The sequence below is a fragment of the Macaca mulatta genome, chromosome 14 (genome assembly GCF_049350105.2).
Source record: "Macaca mulatta isolate MMU2019108-1 chromosome 14, T2T-MMU8v2.0, whole genome shotgun sequence".
NCBI lineage: Eukaryota > Metazoa > Chordata > Mammalia > Primates > Cercopithecidae > Macaca > Macaca mulatta.
This window is the reverse complement of record NC_133419.1, coordinates 28,992,860-29,017,969: the sequence shown is the minus strand read 5'-3', so window position 1 is coordinate 29,017,969 and position 25,110 is coordinate 28,992,860. Positions and strand designations below refer to the sequence as shown.

General features: G+C 44.2%; 1 protein-coding gene and 1 long non-coding RNA gene across 7 annotated transcripts; one reads left to right on the top strand and one right to left on the bottom strand.

The window, feature by feature from the left end:
• Positions 1-993: 993 nt before the first annotated feature.
• LOC114672281 (uncharacterized) lies at positions 994-11,133 on the top strand. Its single transcript, XR_003722575.2, has 2 exons — positions 994-3,400; positions 6,162-11,133. It is a non-coding gene; the product is annotated as an uncharacterized LOC114672281 (long non-coding RNA).
• Positions 8,768-25,110, bottom strand: COMMD9 (COMM domain containing 9). Of its 6 annotated transcripts, none has more exons than XR_013403283.1 (7): positions 25,014-25,076; positions 17,621-17,746; positions 15,074-15,213; positions 13,716-13,750; positions 12,838-12,941; positions 11,199-11,618; positions 8,768-8,980 (listed from the first exon to the last, which is right to left on the bottom strand). XR_013403283.1 is itself a non-coding variant. In NM_001266242.1 (6 exon segments), coding segments are annotated over 6 exon segments (597 nt in total). In that variant the 5' UTR covers positions 25,065-25,110; the 3' UTR covers positions 10,863-11,477.

Here is a 25,110-nt window from a genome sequence, read left to right as displayed (position 1 = left end):
TCATAAAGATCATTTGTTCTTGACCGGGCGCGGTGGCTCAAGCCTGTAATCCCAGCACTTTGGGAGGCTGAGATGGGCGGATCATGAGGTCAGGAGATCGAGGCCATCCTGGCTAACACGGTGAAACCCCGTCTCTACTAAAAAAATACCAAAAAAAAAAAAAAACTAGCCCAGAGAGGTGGCGGGCGCCTGTAGTCCCAGCTACTCGGGAGGCTGAGGCAGGAGAATGGTGTAAATCCAGGAGACGGAGCTTGCAGTGAGCTGAGATCCGGCCACTGCACTCCAGCCTGGGTGACAGAGCGAGACTCCGTCTCAAAAAAAAAAAAAAAAAAAAAGATCATTTGTTCAATGTCCCTTTTTCTCACTGCCAGGCCAGGGCTCTTGTCTGCACCATGGAACCCATTATGGCTTGAGCCTTTCCAGATCAATTCTCCATAAACCTAATGAGGACATTGGAAAGGTGAGCTGAGGTAAGTTGGTGAAGAAACTCTAATGGAGCCCTATGGAGTCTGGAGTTTTGACAGCATACTGGGGACAACGGGAAACCATTGACAGAGAAAAGCAGGACAGAGCCATGATGCATCATCCGTTCACTTATTACATTCAGTTAGCATATATTTATTGAGCATGTGCTCTGTGCTAGGCTATGGGGATATACCATTGAACAAGATAGACAAGTTTCTCATCTTCATGTCTCCAGTGGGGAGACAGAAAATGAGCATGGTGAATAAATTAGAATGCACATCAGTTCACCGAATTAATAAGACTTTCCGTGGCGTGGGGTGGTGAGGGGCAAGAAATGAACAGGATGCTGTGATTCAGAATAAAAGACAGAATCGTCTTTAGAGAGCATAGCTTGAGAAAGTTTCTCTAAGGAAGTGATCTTTTAGATGAGCCTTTAAAAAATGGGAAGAACCCAGTCTTGTCAAGAGCGGGAGAAAGAGTGTTACAGTTCGGAGCAGGGCGAGGGGTGGGTGGGTGGCGGATGCAGTGAGTGCACAGGTCTTGTGGCTGCAAAGACTTTGGAGGACACTTGGAACTGAAGGAAGGTTGGTGTGAATGGAGTGCTAAGGAAAGTGTTATGAGCTCAGGAGGCAGAGGTGGGCAGATGTCATCATGCTTAGAGGCTACCATAGGTGAGAAATGACAGAGTCGTTAACCAAGTTGGTGCACAGATGGAGAGACATGGACCAATGTGAGTATATTTTGGATCGAGAACCGGCAAGTCTTGCTAATGGATTAAATGGTGGGTGCAGCGGCAGACAGAGAAGGAGGCAGTGATGTTTCCCACGTCTCTGGTTGGAGCTGTTATTTACTAAGATGGAGAAGCCTCGGAAGGTCGGACCAGGTTTGGGGGGTAAAACTAGATCAAGTTTGCACTGAGAAGGTTGGACTTGGGGAGGACAAGGTCAGTGCAGGGTGCTCTTCAGAAGCGAATCCAGTATTCCAGGTGAGAGATCATGATGAGGATGAGCTAAGGTGGTGAGGGGGGATGAAGGGAATACCCATGCCTCTGCTAAACAAGCCAAGAGAAGAGTTTCCCACTGCCTCAGATGCTCTGAATTTCATTTTGTGACACGGCTCAAGAGACCAACCAGAGGGAGGAGTTCGTTTTGGATAAGGTTGAAATGAAATCAACATATGGAGAGGAGTGGAGGCGAATGATGTGGAAAATGGGGTCACGAAAGACACCAGGCAGAGAGTGCAGCAATGCAGTGCCTTCCGCAGCTGGCTGTGTGACATGGGAGAGAGGAGTCTGGATTCACCATCTGTGCCAGGGAGAAAGCCGTCCTGGGAAACAGATGGCCGGCAGCCATGCCCACGCACCCTGGACGACCACAGGGTTTCCCTGGGGTTCTGCAGCCTGGGTGACTTTCTTGGGAGGTTTGGGACAGAGCATTCAGAGGCTGTGGGCATAGCAGGCTCTGGGATTTCTGCCCTTGATGCCACCGTTACCCAAACCCCTAGAGCAGGGTCCCAGATGGTGCAGCTGAGATGAGCTCTCTTTAGCCTCACGGTCCTCCAGCAGTGCCCCTTCCAGCCTCTGAGGTTAGCAAAAGCCAAGTGGCTGGTGGCACTGACAGTGACCACTCAGTCAACCCTAGTCCCTGTCAGGATAGTCATCTTTTTCCTTCATTTGTTCTTTCATTCCTACATGCATTCAACAAATCCTGACTGAGTATCTGTGACTGCAGGCACTGTCCCAGGCCCTGCCCTCGAGAAAAGGCAGATCGAGAATTGGACAATGTGGGCTACCAAGCCCTCTCCTTCCCTTCTTCTTCATCCTGTCACTCCTTCCGGCCTTGAGGCCCAGAGCTGACCCGAATCCTCACCCAGGACCCATTCCAGCCCCTGGTCCGGGCACTGCTGATTCTGATTTAAGTCCATTTCTTAATTTTATTTCATGAGACTAAAATGTCATCAGAAATCAGGTTGTAAAGGACACTGAATAATATTTTTCTGAGTTTGGGCTTTATTCTGAGTATTTGTTTAAGTATTTTAGGCAAGAGAGTGACATTAGATTTCCATTTGCAAGACACCTGCAGCAATGAGGAGGAAGGATGGGAGGCAGGGAGAGAGGGATGGCACGATGGGAGGCAGGAAACCAGTTTGGAGGCCTTTGGACTTGTCCAGATGAGAGGTGACAAGGGCTCCTTGCCATGTCCCCACCCCCGCCCCCAACCCCATCACATCAAAGCTACTCTCAGAAAAGAACTCACGAATCCTGTGAGCTGTGGAAGGGCTCACCCCAGTGGAGGCACCTGTGTACATATTTGAAGTTAAACCAACATTCGGCATCTTTTATTTCTCAGACACCTTCATGTACAATGAATCCCCTCCAAGCAGCATTGTCAGGAAAAAATACTCTCCATCTCTCTCTTTTAGAGATGAAGAAACTGAGACTTAGCTCTAAGCACCCCTAAATTTGAATCCTGGCTCCACCACCTGTCCAGGTGTAGAAAGTTCCACTGTGGACAGACTGCGGGACCTGCATGGTTGCCGTGAGCAAAACCTGATCTGGAAGAGTTGTATCTAATGGGCCCTAATGGTGGCATCTCAGAAGCACCGAGGAGACCCTGGGGGCTTCTGCAGCTGGGCCTGGGGAGCATATTGAACGGGCGCCCTGGGTGGGCCTGCCCTGCCTGCTCTGTCTTCTGCCTTCTCTGCCTATGTTGCCCAGGGCCTGAGCGGGAGAGTTCTGTAGGTGAAGGGGCCTGGGCCTGAGGGCTTCTTTTGCAGGAAGCTTCTCCCCTTGCAGGATTCTAGGAGAGGCCTGCCCACTACCCCACCTTCCCCCAGCTTTCCTGGTCTTTGTTCCGATTTTAGGCCAGAGTGGGACGATAAGGAGGACGACTGCGCCATCTGCTGGGCATCTCAGGCAAGCTCCAGCTGCGCCCAGGTGAGTTTGGCTTTTGCGCATGAGAACCTTGGGTCACCAAACGGGCTCTGGCCCCTTGACCGATGATCTGTTTTATAGAAGTAGCCCTAGGGATACACTACAGTCAGCTGCTGCCAGGAAACTCTCGGTACCCACAGAAGCTGCCCATTATCTGTGCGCTCAGGTGTGGGGAACAGAAAGGTGAACAGGGTGTGGGGGAAAGCACAGACACAGACTATTAAAATGCAGTGTGCCGAGGAATGACGGAGAAAACGCAGGTGGAGAAGACAGGCCAGTTAATTTGACTTCCTGGGTCCCTGTTAGGTGCTGCTCCTGAACTCAGAAGCATGAATTGGAATTAGGGAAGGATTAAGGGAAGGCCTTCCAGAGAGACGGCATGGCAGGGCAAAGCCCTGGTGACCGTGCGGCCACCTCTGCTCAGGCCCAGGGCTACTGCCTCTTTCCTGCCCTCCTCCAGCAGTTGGAGACTTTGCTGACCCCTTGGAAGTGCTGGTCCCTGAACTCTGCAGTGGCAGGAGTTCAGAAGGTCCACATCTGCCCCTTCACTTACCACCTCAGCAGCAGCTCCTTCCTACCCTCACCCAGCGTTCCCAATCCCTACCTCTTCCTACCCAAGCCAAACAGTGTGGCTGGGAGACTGCTATGAACCAATCTCCCACACTCACAGCCTCAGAAATCAATGCTGGAGAATGAAAGAAAGGTGGAGAATGATGAAATCACCTAGTTGGTGAATTAGGGTCCAGCTGAGGTCGATTTAGGAAGAGCAATTCTAGTGAGCGTGAGTTCTGTCAGTCTGCCATTATATTGCATTCAATCTAATTCAGGCATGGTTTACTACACAGGTCAAATCCTGCGAGTTTGTGGAAGAAGTGGGATGCAAAGGGACATTTACGGGGCAATCTACTGTGTGCCAGACACAGTGGAAGCTATCATGGATATCAAGTGAATGAGACATGGTCTCTGTCCTCAAGAAGCACCCACATCACCACCCGGTCCTCCCCACCACCGCACAGTTCCTTTCTGTTCTTTTCTCTTCCTGCAGAAAACCTGCTTCCGGGAAAGTAACTGATAAATTAAGCCACACTGAGCTGTAGTCAGTTGAGTGGGTGTTTATGACAGTACCTGTGAATTGTCTCTATCTGCTCTATTTCAGTAAAATCAAGAAACCCACTGGCTTATTCTCCTGCCCTCCCCCACCCCAACGTGTTAGCTACACACAAGACCACCCAGCAGAGACTGTATTTCCCAACCTATCTTGCAGCTAAGTATAGATTATGTGATGGAGGCCAGTGGGACATGAGTGAAAATAATGTGGCAATTTCTGGGGTATACCCTCCTCCTCCTCCTCGTCTTCCCCTTCCCCCTTCCCATGGCTGGGATATAGACTTGGAGGGTGATGGCGCACAGGCTTTGCTCACAGCAATGAGGGTGGTACCTGGTGGTTGGTGAAACAAGAGGGAAGGATTCCGAGTCTATGAACCAGAGCAGAACCATCCTACTCGCTCAAAGCTCCTACCAGCTCAGACTTTTACATAGAGAGAAACTTCTAAATTCTTTAATCCACAGAAGCTGGGCTTTTGTTAAAGCAGCCAAATCAATATCTTAATACAGTGGCTCTTGCTCCCTGATGTTTAATAAGCAAATAAGCAAAAATATCTTGAGCAAGAGCTTTATCAGAGTTCCTGAAATTCTAACCAGAGGCCATCCCCTGAGCTGGGGATCCAGCATGTGTATAACAATGACCCCATGCCCTCTGATACCCACAAGCATCTCTCAACTAATTTATCATTCAGTTTGTTGGGACAGTATTGTATTTTACTGTGTGGTATGTGTCTTAGGTCATATGGCTAGTTCAACATTGATAACAATAGCCAAGAAAGTTCCATTCTTCAGCCTGTGGGTCTATGCAGTTTACTGTAAATTTATGGGATGCATTACTGAAGGAGTTATCTTATCTCTACTTACAGATGAGACCTAAAAGCCCATTAGAGACTTTCCCAAGGGCCTGGGGCTAATAGAAACTCAGCCTCTCAAACTTACCTTTAAGAACTCTTGACACTTCCCCAAATAAAGGACCATTCCCTCTCCTTAGAGATTAGGGTCCTCTGACAACAACCAGGGAATACTATTAGAAAATATTCTTTATTTTTTCTTGAAGTACTTGTAAAAAGGACGATTAAATCACAAAAATGTGAGCACCAAAGACAGAAGGAAGTTGTGTAAAGGTCAACATTATGCTGGTAAGAGCATGTTCAGGAACGATCAATATTTGGAAGCCAATGGTCACAGGTTGGCAATTGTTCTTATAAATGTTCAACCACTGGAAAACTTTCAAAATGCTAGGTAGCCAATGGTTTCTAGATTAAAGTATTAAAACAAATAATAATTTTTTAGAAAACTATCATTTCTGATAACATCTCAGCTTACTGAACAAAGTAACGGAGAGCCTCTCGCACCACGCTGGACTCGTTTCCTGGAAATTTGTAAATACCAGACCACAGAGCTTGACTAATGACTATTGGACATGGTGCCCACTGTGTGTATTTAGATAACTGGCTTGTGTGGGAAGAACCCAAATGTCTGGTCCTCATGCCAATTTGTCTTTGGACCTAAAAATGACCAGAAAAGGGAGGCAAAGGAAAATGACCATGATCTGGATGGAGATGGTGAGGCAGGACTGATGGCGGAGTGAGCCGAAAGTTGCCAAATTAAGGGGAAATTTAGGTGATCTGTAAAGAATCATGAGTTTTCTCTTCCCCAGGTTGAGGCAGGAATGGAGAAACCACAGGCTTTTGAGTTGAAAGCCCCAGATACAAGTTCCAGCTCAGCCCCGGACTACTTTGAGCTGACTTCTCCTCAGTAAAATGCACAAATACTTGTGAATGGATGCTCCAATAACCTGAGAAGGTTGTGTGAAGAGGTAAGATGGTATCTAAGGAAACGTTTCAAGTGCTCTCATGTGCCACACAGGTGAGGAGATTTATCATTATATCATGAGAAAAAAGCTGAAATTGGATGTCAGGGCATGTATTATTACAATTCTTTTTTATTTTTATTTTGAGACAGGGTCTCACTCTGTTACCTAGGCTGGAGAGCAGTGGTGCGATCTCAGCTCACTGCCACCTTGATCAAGCTCAAGCAATCCTCCCACCTCAGCCTCCTGAGTAGCTGGGACTGCAGGCACACACCACCATGCCCAGCTGATGTTTGTATTTTACGCAGAGGCAGAGTTTCACCATGTTGCCCAGGCCAGTCTCAAACTCTTGGCCTCAAGTGATCTGCCCGCCTTGGTATCCCAAAATGTTGGGATTGCAGGCACAAGCCACTGCGCTCGGCCACAATTCTTTTGAACAATTCTTCTTCCTTTTGCTTAAGCAAAAGAGGAATCTTTTGGTTCCAATGACAGTTGTCAGTAGTCATCAGGACTAATCACAAATATCCCGCTTCTCTTCCGTCCTGGCACATGGTAGGATTCAGCTTCTCTGCTCTTTCATGGTTAGATGTGCCCACATGATTTGACTGGTACTTCTGGGCAGCAGCTTTAAGATCACAGGTACAATTTGCCATAGTCCCTTTCCCTGCCTCGGTGATTGTGGAGGCATGTGTTGAGATGAAGCTTCCATCATCTTAGGCCCTTAGTGATTACAGTGAGCAGAATACCCACCCTTCTCCTCCAACCTGCAGTGAATGTACAGCATTGGCAAAGAAACTTGAGTTGTGTAAAAAGCCACGACAACCTTGGGATTGTTTGTTACTGCAGCATAACCTTGTATTGAGTATATGTTCTTATTTTCTGTATTCTTCATGCTCTAGCATTTGGGTCGTTGATCCAAAGAAGCCGCCCCATCCAGGGCTAGCAAATTCCTAGAGAGAGACAGAGACAGAGAGAGAGAGAGAGGTAGAGAGAGAGAGAGAGAGAGAGAGAGAGAGAGAGCGAGCGCACACAAACAATTCTCCTGGGAGCATGCCTTTGATGTACAAACCAACTAATCCAGAGCCCACACTCCCAACCATCTTCTTCTTTTTAAAACCAAACTTTCACATGCCAAGCCAATATTCCCCTTGCCCTAAGTCACCCTAGGGCCAGACGACTAGGGACCATCCCTATGGCCCTGAACCCACCCAAATTATTCAAACTATCCAACCCTAAACTTAGTGAGCATATATACCTTGTCTTAACCATTCCTTCCTATGAAAACCCCAATAAAGGCTTGGGGCCATGCTCTCCCCTCTCCCTGCCTCCTGACCAACACTTATCCTTCTGAACCACGTGGCCCCGTGTGCCACACCTCCTGCTTCTAGACTCTATGAGCACAAACTTCTTCCTTCATGATAATCATTTCCATGTCTCTGTGCCTTATGTCTTAACATTCCTGATTAAAACAAATCCTGAGAACACCTGGCACAGTGAGCAGGGTGGTTTGATGCCAGATGGAGATGGAATGTCCTTGGACTGATCTTGACTTGCTACCTGGACCCAACAGACAGCAGCCACTGCTTGGCAAGGCACAGCTGGGAGTAGAGTGCTCAGACTTCCTGCTTGATGGCTACTGCATTGGGTTGTGTTTTTTGTCAGGTGTTGCCATTATTTCCCAGCTTGAAATTGTGATGCTCGAGAAGCTGAGTCCCGGAGCTGCCTCATAGGCTGGTGTCATGTGTCTGGGACTAACCTATTTCTCCACGGTGGTGGAGCACCCAGGATTCAGGACAGAGTGCCTGGGGTTATATAAGTAATTGGCTACATTTGTTTCTCAAAAGGTCCCTCTGAAGGGGACCAGGAGTGACTGGCTACCCTCTTTATGCCAAGGGACAAGTCTGATCCACTGACTGAGGATCACTGACAACACTGGGGTCATGAGAGTCATTTAGATGAAAGTGCCTAGTGTCTAGGATGTGATAGCTCCTGAGGACACTCATAAACCACTTTCCCTTTTCCCTCTGGGCTTTGCTGAGTCAAATTTCAGCCTCTTCCTTGGAGTACTGCGAGAGCACTTCTCTGAATGCCTGCTCCTTGCTCGCGCATGTGTTGAGGGCCATTCATGGGGTCAGTGTGAAGGGCTCCTCCAGGGATTACAGCATCCCACAAATGTTCAGATCACACACTTCTCTGCTGTCTGCTTGCTGCTGTCACGATTTATTTCCCAACCCAGGGGTAAATAAGAAGTCCCCTTCCTAGAGACAAGTGACTCAACGTTTAATGATAAACAGGAAAGAAAAGGATCATCTGTTTCCAACTTCCCCAAAAGCCCCAAAAAGATGGTCCTTCCCCACGTGGCCCTATGTGGCATGCCATGCCTCCTGTTTCTAGGGTTCTGTGAGCACAGACTTCTTCCTCATGACAACCACCTCTGTGCCTGTGAGTCTTACCATTCCTGATTAAAACAAATCCTGGGTACACCTTAACACAAGCCTGGTCCGTCCTGATGAATACACAAGGAGGAAGAGTGGGATTGGCATCAGGCACCGAGATTTTCTCATCTTCTTCCCAACCTCTGGGGTCTAGATGGCCTCTCCAACTGCAGACAGGCTTTCGGTGTGCAGGAAGATGGACCCCATCATCACTGGCCTGGCTGTCAGAGCCTGGAGGCAGGAGGTGGTCTCTATTGGTTACAGCAGAGAAAGCCCCAGGGACAGACTCAGATTGGCTGATTGGAATCATGAACATTCATGAGACGATCCCTGTGGCACATGCATTTGATCAGGATTGAGGCAGATGCTGACCCCTGTTGGTGGGTGGGTAGGTGGGATGTGTTGGGCAAGCCAGCACAGGCACCAGTGAGATTGATCACTGTCCTTTTGTGGATGGAGTTTGGACATCCAAACCTTGCCACTCCCTGAGGAAGGGACAGTTTGTATACAGCTGCTTCATAACACAAAGTACTACTGGGAAACCAGACAAGCAGTGAATGAGCCAACTTCCTTTGAGATCAACAGATACAGCCCGGAGGCCCTTCTGAGATAGGGCCAGGCCAACCAGAAATACGGTATCTACAAACAATCCATCATCACTACAGAGGAAAACAAATGCCTTAAATGAACACATGAGGTGAAGGGTAGCAAACATGTATTGACTTTTCCAATTATTTATCAAATGCCCTCTGTGTCACGTACCCAGATGGCTCTATTTGGACAGATCTGGCTAAAGGAAATGTCCAACTGCCCAGACACCTCTACTGGGCTTCTTGCTTCAAGTGTTTCTTATGGATGCCCATGGGAGGCCAAGAGAAAGGTATATGAGATCTCTCTCTGCAGGTCATGGGGAATGGAAGGAAAGGAGAGGGGTAAATTTGTGACAAGGGTGAGCTCAACTGGAAGGTACAACCAGGGGCTCTCAACTTGGAAGTAGTGGGCTGACTTCTGGGGTCCATGACCTCTTGTCATTGCATGCAAAAAACTGAATGTTCACTTCCTATAGCAGATAAAGAAGAGCTTGGAATTTTTTTCCCTTGACCTTCCTAGTATCTCACTGGGTAGGCAGAGGTAAGATCTCTCATTTGTACTTCAGTTTCAACATTTTCCAAATGGCGCTAGTCACAGAATTCCATGTTCCTTGCAAAGTCATGTGTTGTAGAGAGGCTAGAGAAATAGGTGTCTACCTCTTAATGACCAGCAGATGACTCAACCTCAATGAGCTGGTTTCCTGGTCAATAAAGGGAGGATAAGAGTATTAATTCCTACACCAACTCTGTTATAGTAGATGAGACAATAAATGCACCAAGCTTTCTACTCTCATCCATTAATAATCAAAGCCTTTCCTATTAGTTGTAACAGTACTAAGTGTTTTTAGGTGCATTATATCATTTAATTTTCACAAAAGTCCTATCAAGTAAGGTACTACTACTATACTCATTTAATTTAGGAAAAAAGTACAAAGTGGGTGAAAATTGAGATTTAGAGGTCAAGCACCTTACCACTGAGAAGCAGAGCTGGCTTCTGACCTTGGCTGCCAGACTCCTGAGAGCATATTCTTAATCTGAGGATTTACCTCCTCCATTCACTCAGTACACAAACTAGCAGAGAAGCTGCCAAAGCAAAGCACTCAAACAGCAGGCTGCAAGCTGTTGCCATGGGGATGATCTGGAGAGGGAAGGGAGATCTTCACGCATGGAGTCCCTGTGAAGCGTGAGGCACATGACAGAGATGATCTCATGTGGTTAAACTCGAAGGAGTGCCTTCATCATAGCTCTTGTAACAAGCACATATTATTAGCCTTGCTTCCTTTTGTTCTATGTAACAGGTGAAAACACAGAAGGCGGATGGCGGATGAGATTCATTTGCCTGATTTCATGTCACATCATGGGTCAAGGGCTTAGCTGGGAATTAGGAAGTGGGGATCATCTTCAAAAACTAGAGAAAGTACTGGCTAAAGGCCATAACTTGGGGACAAAAGAAGCTACAAAAATCATGAAAGTTTAGAACTGTTGTTTATTTCCAATTATTCCCACTTCTTCACCTAGGAGTGGCTGCATGAGATGAAGGAAGAGGGCCCTGGTTTCATGAAGAAGCGAATTAGTACCCATTTCAGACTTCCTGCACTGAAGAGGGGTTCCAGTGTGGTGGAGGGAGCTCAGGAAACACTCTCGATGGACCATGCTCTGTGGGCTCTGCCTGACTTCCCTGACAGAGGAGCAGGAACTGCTGGCATCTCTCACCTGATTCCCTTTGTGTGTTCTGGGATTGGAAATGAACTAATTAGAGCTAATGTTGGAAATAAATGTATTGGATAAACTGCATGATTTGGGCCTGAATTTCCCAAACAGCTATGCAGAGGCAGCTGACGACGCAAATGTTTCCTCACCCTGCCATGGTGGGAATTCAGTTGCATTCAGGAGCTTTTCAAAGATGGGGGCTTCTGCTCTCCAGCTTCAGAAAGAGAAAGAAGATGAGTGAGGAGAACAGCGGGGGATCTGGCTGCTTCTTCCCAATCCAGCTGTAACTTCTGGATGGCAGTAGCCCCCTGCTGTCCCCACCATCCTGCCTGTTGTCAGCTGCAGCTGCGAGGGCAGCCTGCATGTGGGGAGACATTTATCGCTCATGAGCAGCTGGGTCACGGCAGTGGCCCTGGCAGCTGGCTGGATCATTTACTGGCCACGGCAGAGAGTTGGTCTCGGATGCGGCCCAGGCCATCTAACATGGTGTCCAGTGTTTCTTTGCTCAGCTCCACGGTGACAGCTGAGATGGAGGGTTTGTCTCCACATAGGCTGGGATCTTCCTGGATCTGAAAAGAGAACATAGCCCAGGAAGTCAAAGCTGCTTCTTTTCCTATCTCCCTGTAAGTCAGCCCTGAACCTGCGAGGCTGAGCTCAGTTCTGCTGAACCTTTGAAGAGAGGCTCTTTCCTAAGCACTAGAGAGTACCAGCCCTTGGGTCATTTAGCAGTAAGGGAGAGGGCTGGAGATGCCTCAGAGGCCTGGGTCAGTCTCCATTTGCAACAAGTGCCTGGGGTAGGTATCAAAGAAGGCCAAGCCAAGGCCCACTCACCTCTCTGATACCCTAACTCTCAGCATTCAAGTAAGAAAACATTATGTGTGTTTACATTGTATTTAAGGAGCAGGCTCTGTTGAATAATTAAGACAATCCTGCACTGGGATGCAGGAACAAGCTTACAACCTTTAGTTTAAAAAAAATAAAAGAAGTTAAGCTTCACTAATATTTAAAACTTAATTGCTAGAGGCACCCTTACTTCTTCATTTTCTTACAAGTGTTAAATTTCTGGGTGTCTGGTTATGTAGACCAGAAACTCTTTTTTTTTTTTTAAGATGGAGTCTCACTCTTTCACCAGGCGGGAGTGCAGTGGTGTGATCTCGGCTTACTGCAATCTCCACCTCCCGGATTCAAGCGACTCTCCTCCCTCAGCCTCCTGAGTAGCTGGGACTACAGGCACCCGCCACCACGCCTGGCTAATTTTTGTATTTTTGGTAGAGAGGGGCTTTCACCATGTTGGCCAGGATGGTCTTGATCTCTTGACCTCATGATCCGCCCACCTCGGCCTCCCAAAGTGCTGGGATTACAGCCGTGAGCCACCGCGCCTGGCCACTAGTAGAAACTCTTGAGCAGCCACGTTACAAATAATGACAGCCTAATCACTGGATAAGAAGTTGGCTAGAGTACACTGAAATGATCAGGCAGGCTATTCAAAATCTGGAAGCCCACCACTATTGTTAAAGCTAAACTGCTAAGAGTCTATATAGGGTTACCTTTAGGTATCAGCAAATTATTTTAAAAATATATTTTGCATTTGTTTTGTTGTTTTAATATGTCCATAATATGTTAATACAGTAGTATACACACACAGTATAACTGAACAAAGGAGGATAAAGGGAATGGTAATTTTTAAAAACATATGGGTTAGAGATCCTAAACCTTGGAGACTGGTGTTTTAGATGGCCCTCACAGGGGTGCTGCCTCTTCTTTCTAATGGCCTGATAGTGAATGTACCTTCATCTGGAGCAGGCAGGTGGGGACGGCCATGCGGCTGATGCTGTCTGAGGAGGTTTTGATATCCACTCTCCAGTCCAGATCGACCAGGCGTGGCAGAGAGACTGTGGAAGGAACAGCTCAGCTCAATGCTCTGTTGGTCTATGCAGCAAGTCTCTGAGAGAGACAGACAGACGAAGCCCAAGACCCACAGGAAGTCATGTGCCTTACCCATTGCTCTGTGCGGCCTGAACTTAGCACTAATTCACAGTGGCAGCATATCCAGCCTTCTTCCTGAACACCCAGCCCTTCGGATGTTAGGGCACAATGAGAAGTGACATAAGGCAGAGAAGAAATCATGGCCTGAGGCTTAGGAAACGTGTAGTTTCAGCAATAGTGGTAAGAGCTCTTGTTGTGGAGATAAATGGACTTGACTTGAATATAGGTGCTACCACTTATCTAACCTTGAGCTTCTGTTTGCTCATCAGCCTGGCTCACAGGGCTGTCGGGAGGACTCAATGACTTAACACAGACAAACTGCTCCAGCACTGTGGCTGGCTCAGAGTTAGTGTCATGACCACGTATTAAACATGGACTTTTATTCAGTCAAACTATTTTTGATCACTGTTGATTTTTTTCACAATTGAAATATTTTAAGTACTTCACTTTCTGCTTTGGATATTTCTGTTTTTTAACAACATGCCTATATAATCATGTTTATAATCAGAAAAAAGTTAAAAAGTAGAATTAGGAAAAAAAAACCCCACCATACACAGAGTATGGGTTGAGACTAGAATGGTTCACTTTGGTTTCTGTTGAACTCTCTGATCACCTGGGAGACTGAGAGCTGAGGCTGGGGAGACAAGTAAGAAGGGCGGGGCAGATTTCTTGGTACTCACTCTGATTTGCCTGGGCTTCGGTTCTCCAAGCAGACCTGTTTAAGAGGGAAAGATGAGGAAAAAATAATGGAAAGGGGATGAGACGGACTCTTCTGATAGAGAGGGGACCTTGGTCCTTCCTGCGATCTTCAGACCTGTCATCACCTGCTAACAGGAAAGGACCACAGAAACCCCTCCCTCCCAGAAAGTCTTTTGTTTATTTGTTTTACAAGCTCAGTGATGTTAAGGCCGTAAGTGTTGTCAGTTTTCATAGTTTAGGACAAAAAATTAGAAAATACAATGTATTGTAATCTTATTGCGCTATTGTTCTCAAAGACAAAACAGAAAAAAAGTCAACTTATCTTCTCTTTATTGAGCACCTACTGCATACACAAATATTGCATCTTCTGCAAAAACACATCCAAAGAGACCTAATGCTGCAACATACATAATAAAATGTGATCATGTATGAGAGAGTTCTTAATATACAATAAAACCCTTGGTAAATAGGCATTATCAGTTATTGCTATTAGAGAGGTCTGTTCAAGCTTTCTGCTAACCAACAGTTAATCAATTCTGCTTAAAATGTACGTGTTTAAAAGGAACTTCCCAGGCAAGAAAATATACAGATACTTCACAAAAGAAAAAAAAAATCATCAATAACCATATGAAAAAGATAACTGACATCACTAGTGTCAAAGACGGGAACACTGAAATTGTCATTTGTGGAACTGGGAAAAATGTAAGAAAAAAATCCCCTCAGTGAAGGTGTAGGGAGAGGGTTACACTTGTATCCTACTACTGTGGAAAAATACTGCAATCTTTCTAATAGCCAACTTGAACATTTAAGGCCAAACCCTCAAAATGTCCATTACCTTTAACCCGGTAAAAAAATAAGCACACGAGCAAAGTTTTCACTGTAAATTGTTCACCGAAATGAAAAAGTGCCAATAGCCTCAGTATCCAACACTACGAAATTTTAAAATTAAATTATACATCATTTCTTCCTATAATAGGATATGTTTAACCATTACAATGATATTGAAGGTAAATATTGACCTGAAATGTCACTATCGTTCATACTGTTAACAGAAAATAAGCAAGTTACAAAATAGCATGATCCATTTGGTAAAAACAAAAACAAAACATCAACCTCTTATAGAGGTGTAAAGAGAAAAAAATAAACATGTCTTAAAAGGCTTTCCATTAAGAAAAGACTATGCTAACCTCTGGCTGGTGGAATTATAGGTGTCTTATTTTCTTTTTGCTTATCTGGGCTTCCTAATTTTTTTAACAATGAGCATATTATTACTTCTAGAATGAGAATAAAAATAAGAAATATAAAAGTTAGAAGGGACTTTCAAGAAATGAGCACTTACACATGTTCTAGGATGATCTTCGTCAGCAGGTTTTTGAGGTTTTGGTGGAAATTTTCTGGAAAGAGAGCCAGAATCGCCTCGGCAGAGGACAGGTCACGGAATGCCACCAGCCGAGTGAGGCGGTGCAGAGCCTGGAGCAGCTGCAAGATAGACGGAACCATCCTGTAGCTGCAACAGAAGCAGCAGGCAGGGGGCACAAGTGAGGGCCAGGGGTAGGGCTCTCCACCCCTAAGGCTGCACACTGTCACGGTCATTCAACTGAGTCACGAGTCCAGAGGCCTCTGTGGCACATGTTCATGCCCCACATGCCTTGGCCTGCCTCGGAGTTCACCTGTTGCTTTAGAAGACAGATGCAGCTGCCTGACCTAGGAAGCTGTCAGCTTGCCAGAAACTCTCCACTTGTGGGCAAAGAGTTAATATAGCCCTTTTCCTTCTGCATGAGAATCTGACCTTCAGTTAACTTTCTGGTGCTGTTTCCCTGGTAACCTGAGAGCAGTGCAAAGTCAGCTGTGTTACTAAGCAACCCTGCATTGGTCCAAGCCTCTGGACTGAGAGGACTGCATAAATACCTAGGGTGCCTGTAGCTCCGGACTTGCCTATGTGTGGCTACAGGCTCCTTTTGAGAACCTGAAGCTGTCCTTACTGAACCGTGACACGAGATACTGGCGCCTGTGGAGTGAGGGCCTTGAATCCAGGGTGGTAGGATTCGTGTCCTTTCCTCTCAACTGTCGCCTAGGAGGGCAAAGAGAACAAACAGCTCCTGGCCGGCTGTGTGGGTTCCTACTGGGAAGAGGCGTGTCTGCCCGTCCTGCTAAAATGCTGTGTTCCCATCCTAGGTCCTTCTAAGTGAATCTGTAACTACGAAGTTTAAGAGTGGTTTATGGTGGTCTTGTGAATACAGTAATTCTTAGCTAACCTAAAAAAGCTCTCTGGAGGTAACTGTTTCTCTGCTTTGGGGCTTTCTCTGATATCACTGCAGATTACCTGACACAACCTGGAAGTGAAGGGAAGTTAACCTTCCACCAATGAGAGTGGGTGTTCATGGATAAATGGGCAAGCCTCTCTGTCCTCCTGGGGAACAATTCTGAGAGGTGTTCTACTTGGTTTCTTACAGGATCCCAAGTTTTCCACAGCAGTAACCGCTCTTAACATCCTCTTTTATTGACTTGCCATCCCTGTTTGATTTTCCCCACTGCTTTGTGTTTTCTAGAATCATCTCCTAAATAATCTACTTTGGGGGGAACCCAAAATAAGTCTCCAAATCACTTCCATAATCTTGCTTTTTCCTTTTACTTTTCTACAGCTCATTTCAATAAATAAGGTCCAGAATTAAAACAAAAAACAAAAACCATATGCCAGGTGCAGTGGTTCATGGCTATAATCCTAGCACTTTGGGAGGCTGAGGTGGGTGGATTGCTTGAGCTCAGGAGTTCGAGACCAGCCTGGGCAACATGGCAAAACCCTGTCTCTACAAAAAATACAAAAATTAGCCAGGCATGGTGGTACATGCCTGCAGTCCCAGCTACTCTAAGATGGGGGGACTGTTTGAGCCCGGGGGGTCGAGGCTACAGTGAGCCATTCTTTGCCCTCGGCTTGGGGAACAAAACAAGACCCTGTCTCAAAAATTAAAAAAAAAATCCAAAAACATACGCCCATTGCGATGAAGAAACTGCTGTTTTAAAAACATATTTGCTGGCCGGGAGTGGTGGCTCACGCCTGTAATCCCAGCACTTTGGGAGGCTGAGGCAGGCGGATCACGAGGTCAGGAGATCGAGACCATCCTGGCTAACACAGTGAAACCCCTTCTGTACTAAAAATGCAAAAAAATTAGCCAGTCGTGGTGGCGGGCGCCTGTAGTCCCAGCTTTTTGGGAGGCTGAGGCAGGAGAATGGTGTGAACCTGGGAGGCGGAGCTTGCAGTGAGCCGAGATTGCGCCACTGCACTCCAGCCTGGGCGACAAGCGAGACTCCATCTCAAAACAAAACAAAACAAAACAAAAAAACATATTTGCCTTGACAAGATAAGGCTGTCGCTGCTACATAATAACTTACTACAAGTTAGCTTAATCTCCCTCTTGGCCACCTGCTGATATCAGATGAGCTGAGGAGAAGGGGACCTTCTGTGGGACAGAGGGCTAAGGAGGGAGTCAGAAACACAAAGCACCCCTCAGGAAGCCTGATGGAATCTAGCAGTGCATACTCCTGAATCTTACGCAGGCCTCAAAGCTTCTGTTCAAAGATCCCTGAAAAGTCTGTCCTAAGCTATCCAGCTAACAATTTATCAGCATCAGCACGTTACGGGTTGGAAAAGAAAATCACAGAAAGGTTGGCTTTTGTTCCACATTGTCTAGGTAACAGGTCTGAAAGAAAATGGTCAGGAGCTCTGATTCTGGGTACAGTTCTCCCATTCATGTCCCATTTATCAAAGTTTGCTATAGTGTCAACAGATGTTTCAAGGGATTTTCCTTGGACATGGCGATGACTGGGAAGTCAAGAAAGAGACTAATAAGAGGGCCAGTGGCCAAAGGTCATTTCTGACCACACTTACTTCCTCTGCCTCCTCCTGGGTCACAGACAAGCTGGAACATGTAATATCCAAGAGTTTTTTCGAGCCAAGGGCTGAACTGGAAAAGCTCTCTTGACACAGCTGTCTGACAACATCTTTTGAGGAGGCCTATGAATTAAATCACAGATAGGAAAAAAAAAAAAAAAAAAAAAAAAAACCTCAGACTCTGAAAACACACATTTTGAGTAATAACATCTTAGTCATACATGATACCTTTGAGACTTAAAATTTAAAGATACATAAGACTTTGGATTCTAGGAAGATCAAATAGATGTACTTTTCCCTAATCTTTCTGCTAAGTACAACCAAAAACTCTGGACACAATGCAGAAAACATACATGAGACCCTGGAAGCGGGAGAGAAGGAGGCAGATCTGCTAGGGACCGCATAATACAAGGAATGACACAATGGTGAGTTCCCTGGATTTTTTTTTTTGCTTCATATATCCCAGACTTTCAGCTGAAGAAGAGGGCAATGTGGAAATGACAATGGATGCAGAGGGGAAAAAACGCCACAATAAATACCTGTTCTATCTAGCTAAAGGACCAATAAAGGGGCAGCCTCGCAAGACAGAACACTTTTAGATAACAACTGCTACACTCCAGCCAAATATCATTAAAAAAACTGCAGCCCGACCCACCTCTATGTCAACAAAGGCTGAGTGGGAGGCCTAGACCTGAGTGAGAAGACTTGTGAGGCTATAATGAGGTACGCCAACACTCCTGCTGGGGAGGTGTCAGAGAAGGTCAAGTAGGAAGCTGGGACCTTTATCCCCACCAGTTGGTAACAAGCCTCATCATTGTGTGATATCAGTGGAGACGACATGGAGTCAGAAATTCCACCCCTCCCCAGTGGTAACAAGGAACCTCTGCTTTCAGGTATCAACAGAAGCTGAGTGGGGAACCTGGACTTCAACTTCCAACTGCTAGTAATGAGGTAGCACCCCCTTCCCCTGCCTAAGCAGTGCCACAGGAAGCCAGCTAAAACATAAAATTTAAATAAAATCCATTCTCAGAACGTAATATGAAAATGTCCAGGTTTTCACTGAAAATCATTCATCAAACCAAGAACTAGAAAGATCTCAAACTGAATGAAAAAAAGGTAATTAACAGATGTCAACACCAAGATGACAGATGTTAAAATTAGCTGATAAAGAATTTTAAGTAGCCAGGATAAATATGCTTCAACAAATAATTATGAACTTGCTTGAAACAATTTTTAAAATCACCTCAGCCAAGAAACAGAAGAGATAAAGAACAACAAAATGGAAATTTTAGAACTGAAAAATAAAATAACCAAAATAAAAAGCTCAATAGATGGGTTCAGCACCAAAATGGAAAGAATAGGGGAAACAATCAGTGAACCAGAAGCCAGAGCAGTAGAAATTACCCAATCAGAAAAGCAGAGAAAAGAGACAAAATTATGAACAGAGCCTCAGGGACATGTGGGACCCTAATGAAAAACCTAACATTCATATCGCTGGAGTCCTGGAAGGAGATGAAAAAAGAGGGCAAGACTGAAAGAAAATTCAAAGAAATAATACCTGAAAACTTCCCAAGTTTACTTAGAGACATACTCCTATATATTTCAAGAACCTGAGTGAACCCTAAACAGGATAAATCCAAAGAAATTCACACTAGGACATATAATTGAACTTCAAAAATGAAAGACAAAAAAAATCTTTCAAGCAGAGAAAAATGATACCTTACCAATTAAAAAAACAATTAGAATGAAAGCAGATTTTGTATCAGAAACCATGGACACAAGAAAGAAGTGACAATATTTTTCAGGTGCTGAAACGGAAAAAAAACTGTCAACCTGGAATCCTACACCCAGCAAAAATATCCTTCAGGAATGAAGAGGAAATTGAGACATTCTCAGATGAAGAAAAACTGAGAATATCTGTCACAAGATCTGCTGTAAAAGAACAGTTAAAACAAATTCTCTAAACAGTAAGGAAGCAATGAAACAAGAAACCGTGGAACACCAGTGTGCTAGCCAGAGCTCTCCAGAGAGACAAAACCGACAGGGTATGTGAGAGGGGATTTATTGGGGGGAAATGGGTCACATGATCACAGAGACAAAGCCCCACAATAGGCCATCTGCAAGCTGGAGGAAGCTGGCAGCTTGGCTCAGTCAAAGTCTGGCAACCTCAGAACCAGGCAAGCTGATGGTACAGCCCCTAGTTTGAGGCCAAAAGACTGAGAGCCACTGGGAGGCCACCGGTGCAAGCCCCAGAGTCCAAAAAATGAAGAACCCAGAGTCTGATGCCCAAGGGAAGAGGAGAAAAGGCATCTTACTTTAGAAGGAAGGGAGAGAACAGAAAGAAAGGGAATCCCCCATCTTCCACCTGTTTGGCCCAGTTGGGTCCCCAGCCAGTGGGATGGTACCTGCCCACATTGAGGCAGGTCTTCCTATCTCAGTCCACTGACTCACACATCAGTTTCCTCTGGCAACACCCTTACAGACACACTCAGAAACAGTGCTTCAACAACCATCTAGGCATCCCTCAATCAAGTTGACACCTAAAATAAACCATCACAATCAGGAAGACAGAACAGGGCAAACAAAAACATGGAATTCAAAAGAAGTGAAGTAATGAAGAGTGTGTTCTATGTGACCACACTGGAATCGAACTAGAAAGCAATAGCAGAAAAGTAACAGAAAAATATCTGAACACTTACAAACTTAAACTTCTAAATAATTCATATGTCAAAGGGGAAGTCTGAGGGATATTTTAAAAATTACACTAAGTGAAAATGAAAACACACCATATCAACATTTGTGGGACGCAGCCTAGCAAGTAGTGAGAGGAAATTTTATAGTATTAAATGCATATACTAGAAAAGAGGAAAAGTCTCAAATCAATAATCTAAGCTCCCACCTCAAGAACCTATAAAAAGGAAAGCATAATAAACTCGAAGGAAGCAGTGGAAGTAACAATGATAAGAGAAGAAACCAATTGAAATTGAAAATAGAGAAATCAATGAAACAAACAGCTGGTTCTTTGACAATGTCAATAAAAATCGACAAACCTTTAGCAAGACCAACAAAGTTAAGAGGGGAGACACAAATTACCAGTATTAGGAATGAAATAGAGGATATTACCACAGATCCCGCAGACATCAAAAAGATAAGGGGAACTTAATGAACAATTCTATAAACATAAATTTGCCAGTTTAAATAAAATGGGCCAATTCCTCAAATAACACAAACTACTTCCACTCCCCTTCTATAAAATTGATCACTTGAATTGATCATTTGAATTAATATGACTACTAAGAAAATTAAATTCACAATTTTAAGGCCCCTAAAAAAATTTCTAGGCCCAGATAGTTTGGAGAATTCTAACAAACATTTAAGAAAAGAATGAACTGATTCTACACAATCTCCTCTAGAAAAACAGAAGACAATGGAGTACTCTCTAAATGATTTTATACAGCTACAAAGCTAGCATTACCCTGATACCATAACCGCACAAAATTGTACAGCAAAATAAGAAAACTACAGACCAATATCCCTCATAAAAATAGACGCGAAAATTCCTAGCAAAATATTGGCAAATAGAGATGAGTTATATATATATTATATATATAAAATAAAATATTACATATATAATTATATAATTATATATATATAATATTTTATTATCAAATACAGACATCTAATTATATATTTATATATTATATTATATGTTTATATAATTATATGTAATATATAATTATACACTATGACCAGGTGGGATTTATTCCAGTTGCAAGGCTGGTTCAATGTTTGCAAATCTATGTAATCCACCGCATTAACAAAGAAAATCACATGATATAAATCAATGCAAAGAAAGCATCTGACAAAATTAAACATCCATTCTTGATAAAAACCCTCAGAAAAATAGGAATAGAAGAGAACTTCCTTATCTTGATAAACAGTATCTACAAAAAACCTACAGTGAACATTATACTTAATGGTGAAAGACAGAATGCTTTGCTCCCAAAACCGAGAACAAGGCAAGATACCTGCTTTCTCCACTCTGAATCAACACAGTGCTGAAAATTCCAGCCGCTAAAATAAGGCAAGAAAAGGAAATAAAATGTGTGCAGATCAGAAAGGAAGAAATAAAACAGTCTCTACATCCCAAGAAATATACCAAAAACTCCTAGAAACAGTGAGTTTAGCAAGTTTGCATGTAGGATATAAACATACATAAATCAGTTGTATTTCATATATTAGCAATGAACACGTGGACACTAAAATTAAAAATATGGGCTGGGCGTGGTGGCTCACATCTATAATCCCAGCACTTTGGGAGGCCAAGGCCGGTGGATCACTTTTGGCCAGCAGTTCAAGACCAGCCTGGCCAGCGTGATGAAACCCTGTCTCTACTAAAAATACAAAAAGAAAAAAAAATCAGCCTGGAGTGGTGGCAGGCACCCATAGTCCTAGCTAGCCGGTAGACTGAGGCATGAGAATCGCTTGAACACAGGAGGCAGAGGTTGCAGTGAGCTGAGATCACGCCACTGAACTGTAGCCTGGGCCACAGAGCGAGACTCAAAACAAACAAACAAACAAACAAAAAACCCAAAACCATTTGCAATTGCTCAAAAAATGAAATACAGGATGTGTATGCTGAAAACTACACAATACAACACTGTTGTACAATCATTACATGGAGTACTACTCAGCAATAAAAAGGAAAGAACGACTGATACAACATGGATGAAAATTAGGCTGAGTGAAAAAAGTCAATCTCAGAAGGTTACTTACTGCATTATTCCATTTATATGGCATTCTTGAAATGACAAAATTAGAGAAATGAATAATTCCAAAGGTTAAGGAGGGTGTGGCTATTCATGAGGAATATTTGTGGTGGCGAAAATGTTTTGTATTTTGACTGTCAATGTCAATACTTTTGACATTAGGTACTGACATCCCATTTATCCTTTACCCAATTTCCCCTATGCAGAACTATACATAATAGTAAGTATACTATATATGTATACTATATATACACTATATTATATAGTATGTATACTATATATTATATACATACTATACATAATAGTATGTATACTATATTATATATAGTTCTGCAGAATCCGGCAGAACTGGGAGAAATTGAGTAAAGGATAAATGGGATCTCTCTATATTATTTCTTACAACTACATATGAATTTATAATTATCTCACAATAAAAAGTCTAAGTATTTTTTTTAAAAAAAAGAAAAGAAAGTACATAGGACAGTAGCAATGAAAATCAATGAACTACTGCTACATAATGGTGAGCAAAAGCAGCCAGGCATTAAAAAAAAGTATATGCTGTATTATTCCATTTATGTAAAGTTCAAACATGGGCAATATTAAACGAATTGTATCAGAAGCAAACATGGAGTTTACTGTTGTGGAAGAAAGTGAGGAAGCAAAGAAGGGGCGAAAGGGGGACTTCTGGGGTACTGGTAACATTTCATTTTTTGACTTTGGTGGTGGTTACACTGGTGTGTAATAAATCATTTAACTGTAAATTTATTATTTATGCACTTTTCTGTATGTATACTACGCATTAATCTTTTAAAGTTTTTAAAAGAAAAGAGTGCATAAGACCAACAGGCATAGGGACGGGGGTAAGTACACAGCAGCCAAAATGAAGGTGAAAAGGCACTGGGCTGGGAGCTGAGAGCCCTAGATTTCCAGTCCCAGCTCTGTTAAATCATTTATTAATTCACTTAACAGCTATTTACTGAGCACGTGCTGTGTGTCAGGTATTATTGTTCTACTTGTTGCGCATTAACACTTGTGAACCAAAGAATAGATAGGAGTGGAGAATGCTAATGAACACTAAGAAGGCAATTAAAAAATAAATAAGTAAAACAAAACAGACTATTACATGAACTGATGATTATGATGTGTCATAAATTGAGGAGGGTAACTCAACCCTCTTCACCTGGTGTTTAAAAAAAAAAAAAGAGAGAGAGAGAGAGGAAGAAAGGAAAGGTCCCTGATGGATCTTACATTCTTATGAGACAGACAGACAACAGGCAAATAGCTAGCGATAAGTTCTACGAAGGAAAATAAAGCTGCCCTTTCTCCTACAGGACAAATCATAAGTTAAATAATTCCGGCTAGGCGCGGTGGCTCAAGCCTGTAATCCCAGCACTTTGGGAGGCCAAGGCGAGTAGATCATAAGGTCAGGAGTTCAAGACCAGCCTAGCCAAGATGGTGAAACCCCGTCTCTACTAAAAATACAAAAATTAGCTGGGATTGGTGGCCAGCGCCTGTAATCCCAGCTACTCGGGAGGCTGAGGCATAGAATTGCTTGAACCCGGGGGGCGGAGGTTGCAGTGGGCCGAGATTGCGCCACTACACTCTAGCCTGGGCAACAGAGAGAGACTCCGTCTCAATAATAACAATAATAATATTTAATAATATTATTGTTTAATAATATATTTATATATAATTATAATTAATATATATTATAAATATAATTATTTAATAATAATAATATTATCATTACATCATTTGAGCTTTACAAAGCCCTATTAAGTAGGTCCATTTCAACCTCACAACTTTTCAAATGATTATCAGGAGAGGGTCCCGCCCCTTTCACAGGTCAAAGCGAGTAGGGAAAATCTGGACCTCAGGGGAACACTGAACGCATAGGTCATTCGGAGGGCTGGGCGGATGTAGTAGGAGATAATTTCTTTTTTTTTTTTTTTTTTTTTTTGAGACGGAGTCTGGCTCTGTCGCCCGGGCTGGAGTGCAGTGGCCGGATCTCAGCTCACTGCAAGCTCCGCCCCCCGGGTTTACGCCATTCTCCTGCCTCAGCCTCCCGAGTAGCTGGGACTACAGGCGCCCGCCGCCTCGCCCGGCTAGTTTTTTGTATTTTTTTTTTTAGTAGAGACGGGGTTTCACCGTGTTCGCCAGGATGGTCTCGATCTCCTGACCTAGTGATCCGCCCGTCTCGGCCTCCCAAAGTGCTGGGATTACAGGCTTGAGCCACCGCGCCCGGCCGGAGATAATTTCTTAATTATGGAGTGCAGGAGGGGCTACGGGATAAAATGGGGAACTGGTAACGTGGGTCTAGCAATTACCACTCCAATGCCCCAATACCGAAAACCAATCCCAGAGACTAATAGCAGGAGGTTGTACTGCGCCTTCATGCCCATTATTTTATTTTATTTTTTATCTTACGTTCCTGTCAAAACGATATTTTGTTCTTTCTTTTTAAAAGCTCAGAAAGAAGCCACGATTTGCCTGGGATCACACAGAGAACAAGCAGCAGAATTCTGGCTCTACACCAGGGTCAATTTGTTCCCAATTCCTGCTCCGTCTAAAGTCTCGGAGACAAAGGGCCACCTCACGCTGTCCCCACCCCTTCGATTTACCTTGAGTAGGCTCTGGAGCGCTGCAAAATGCTCCGCTGTCAGGGCAGCCATCTTCCCGAAGTCACATGACCACGGCACCCAGTGAAGCGAGGTCACG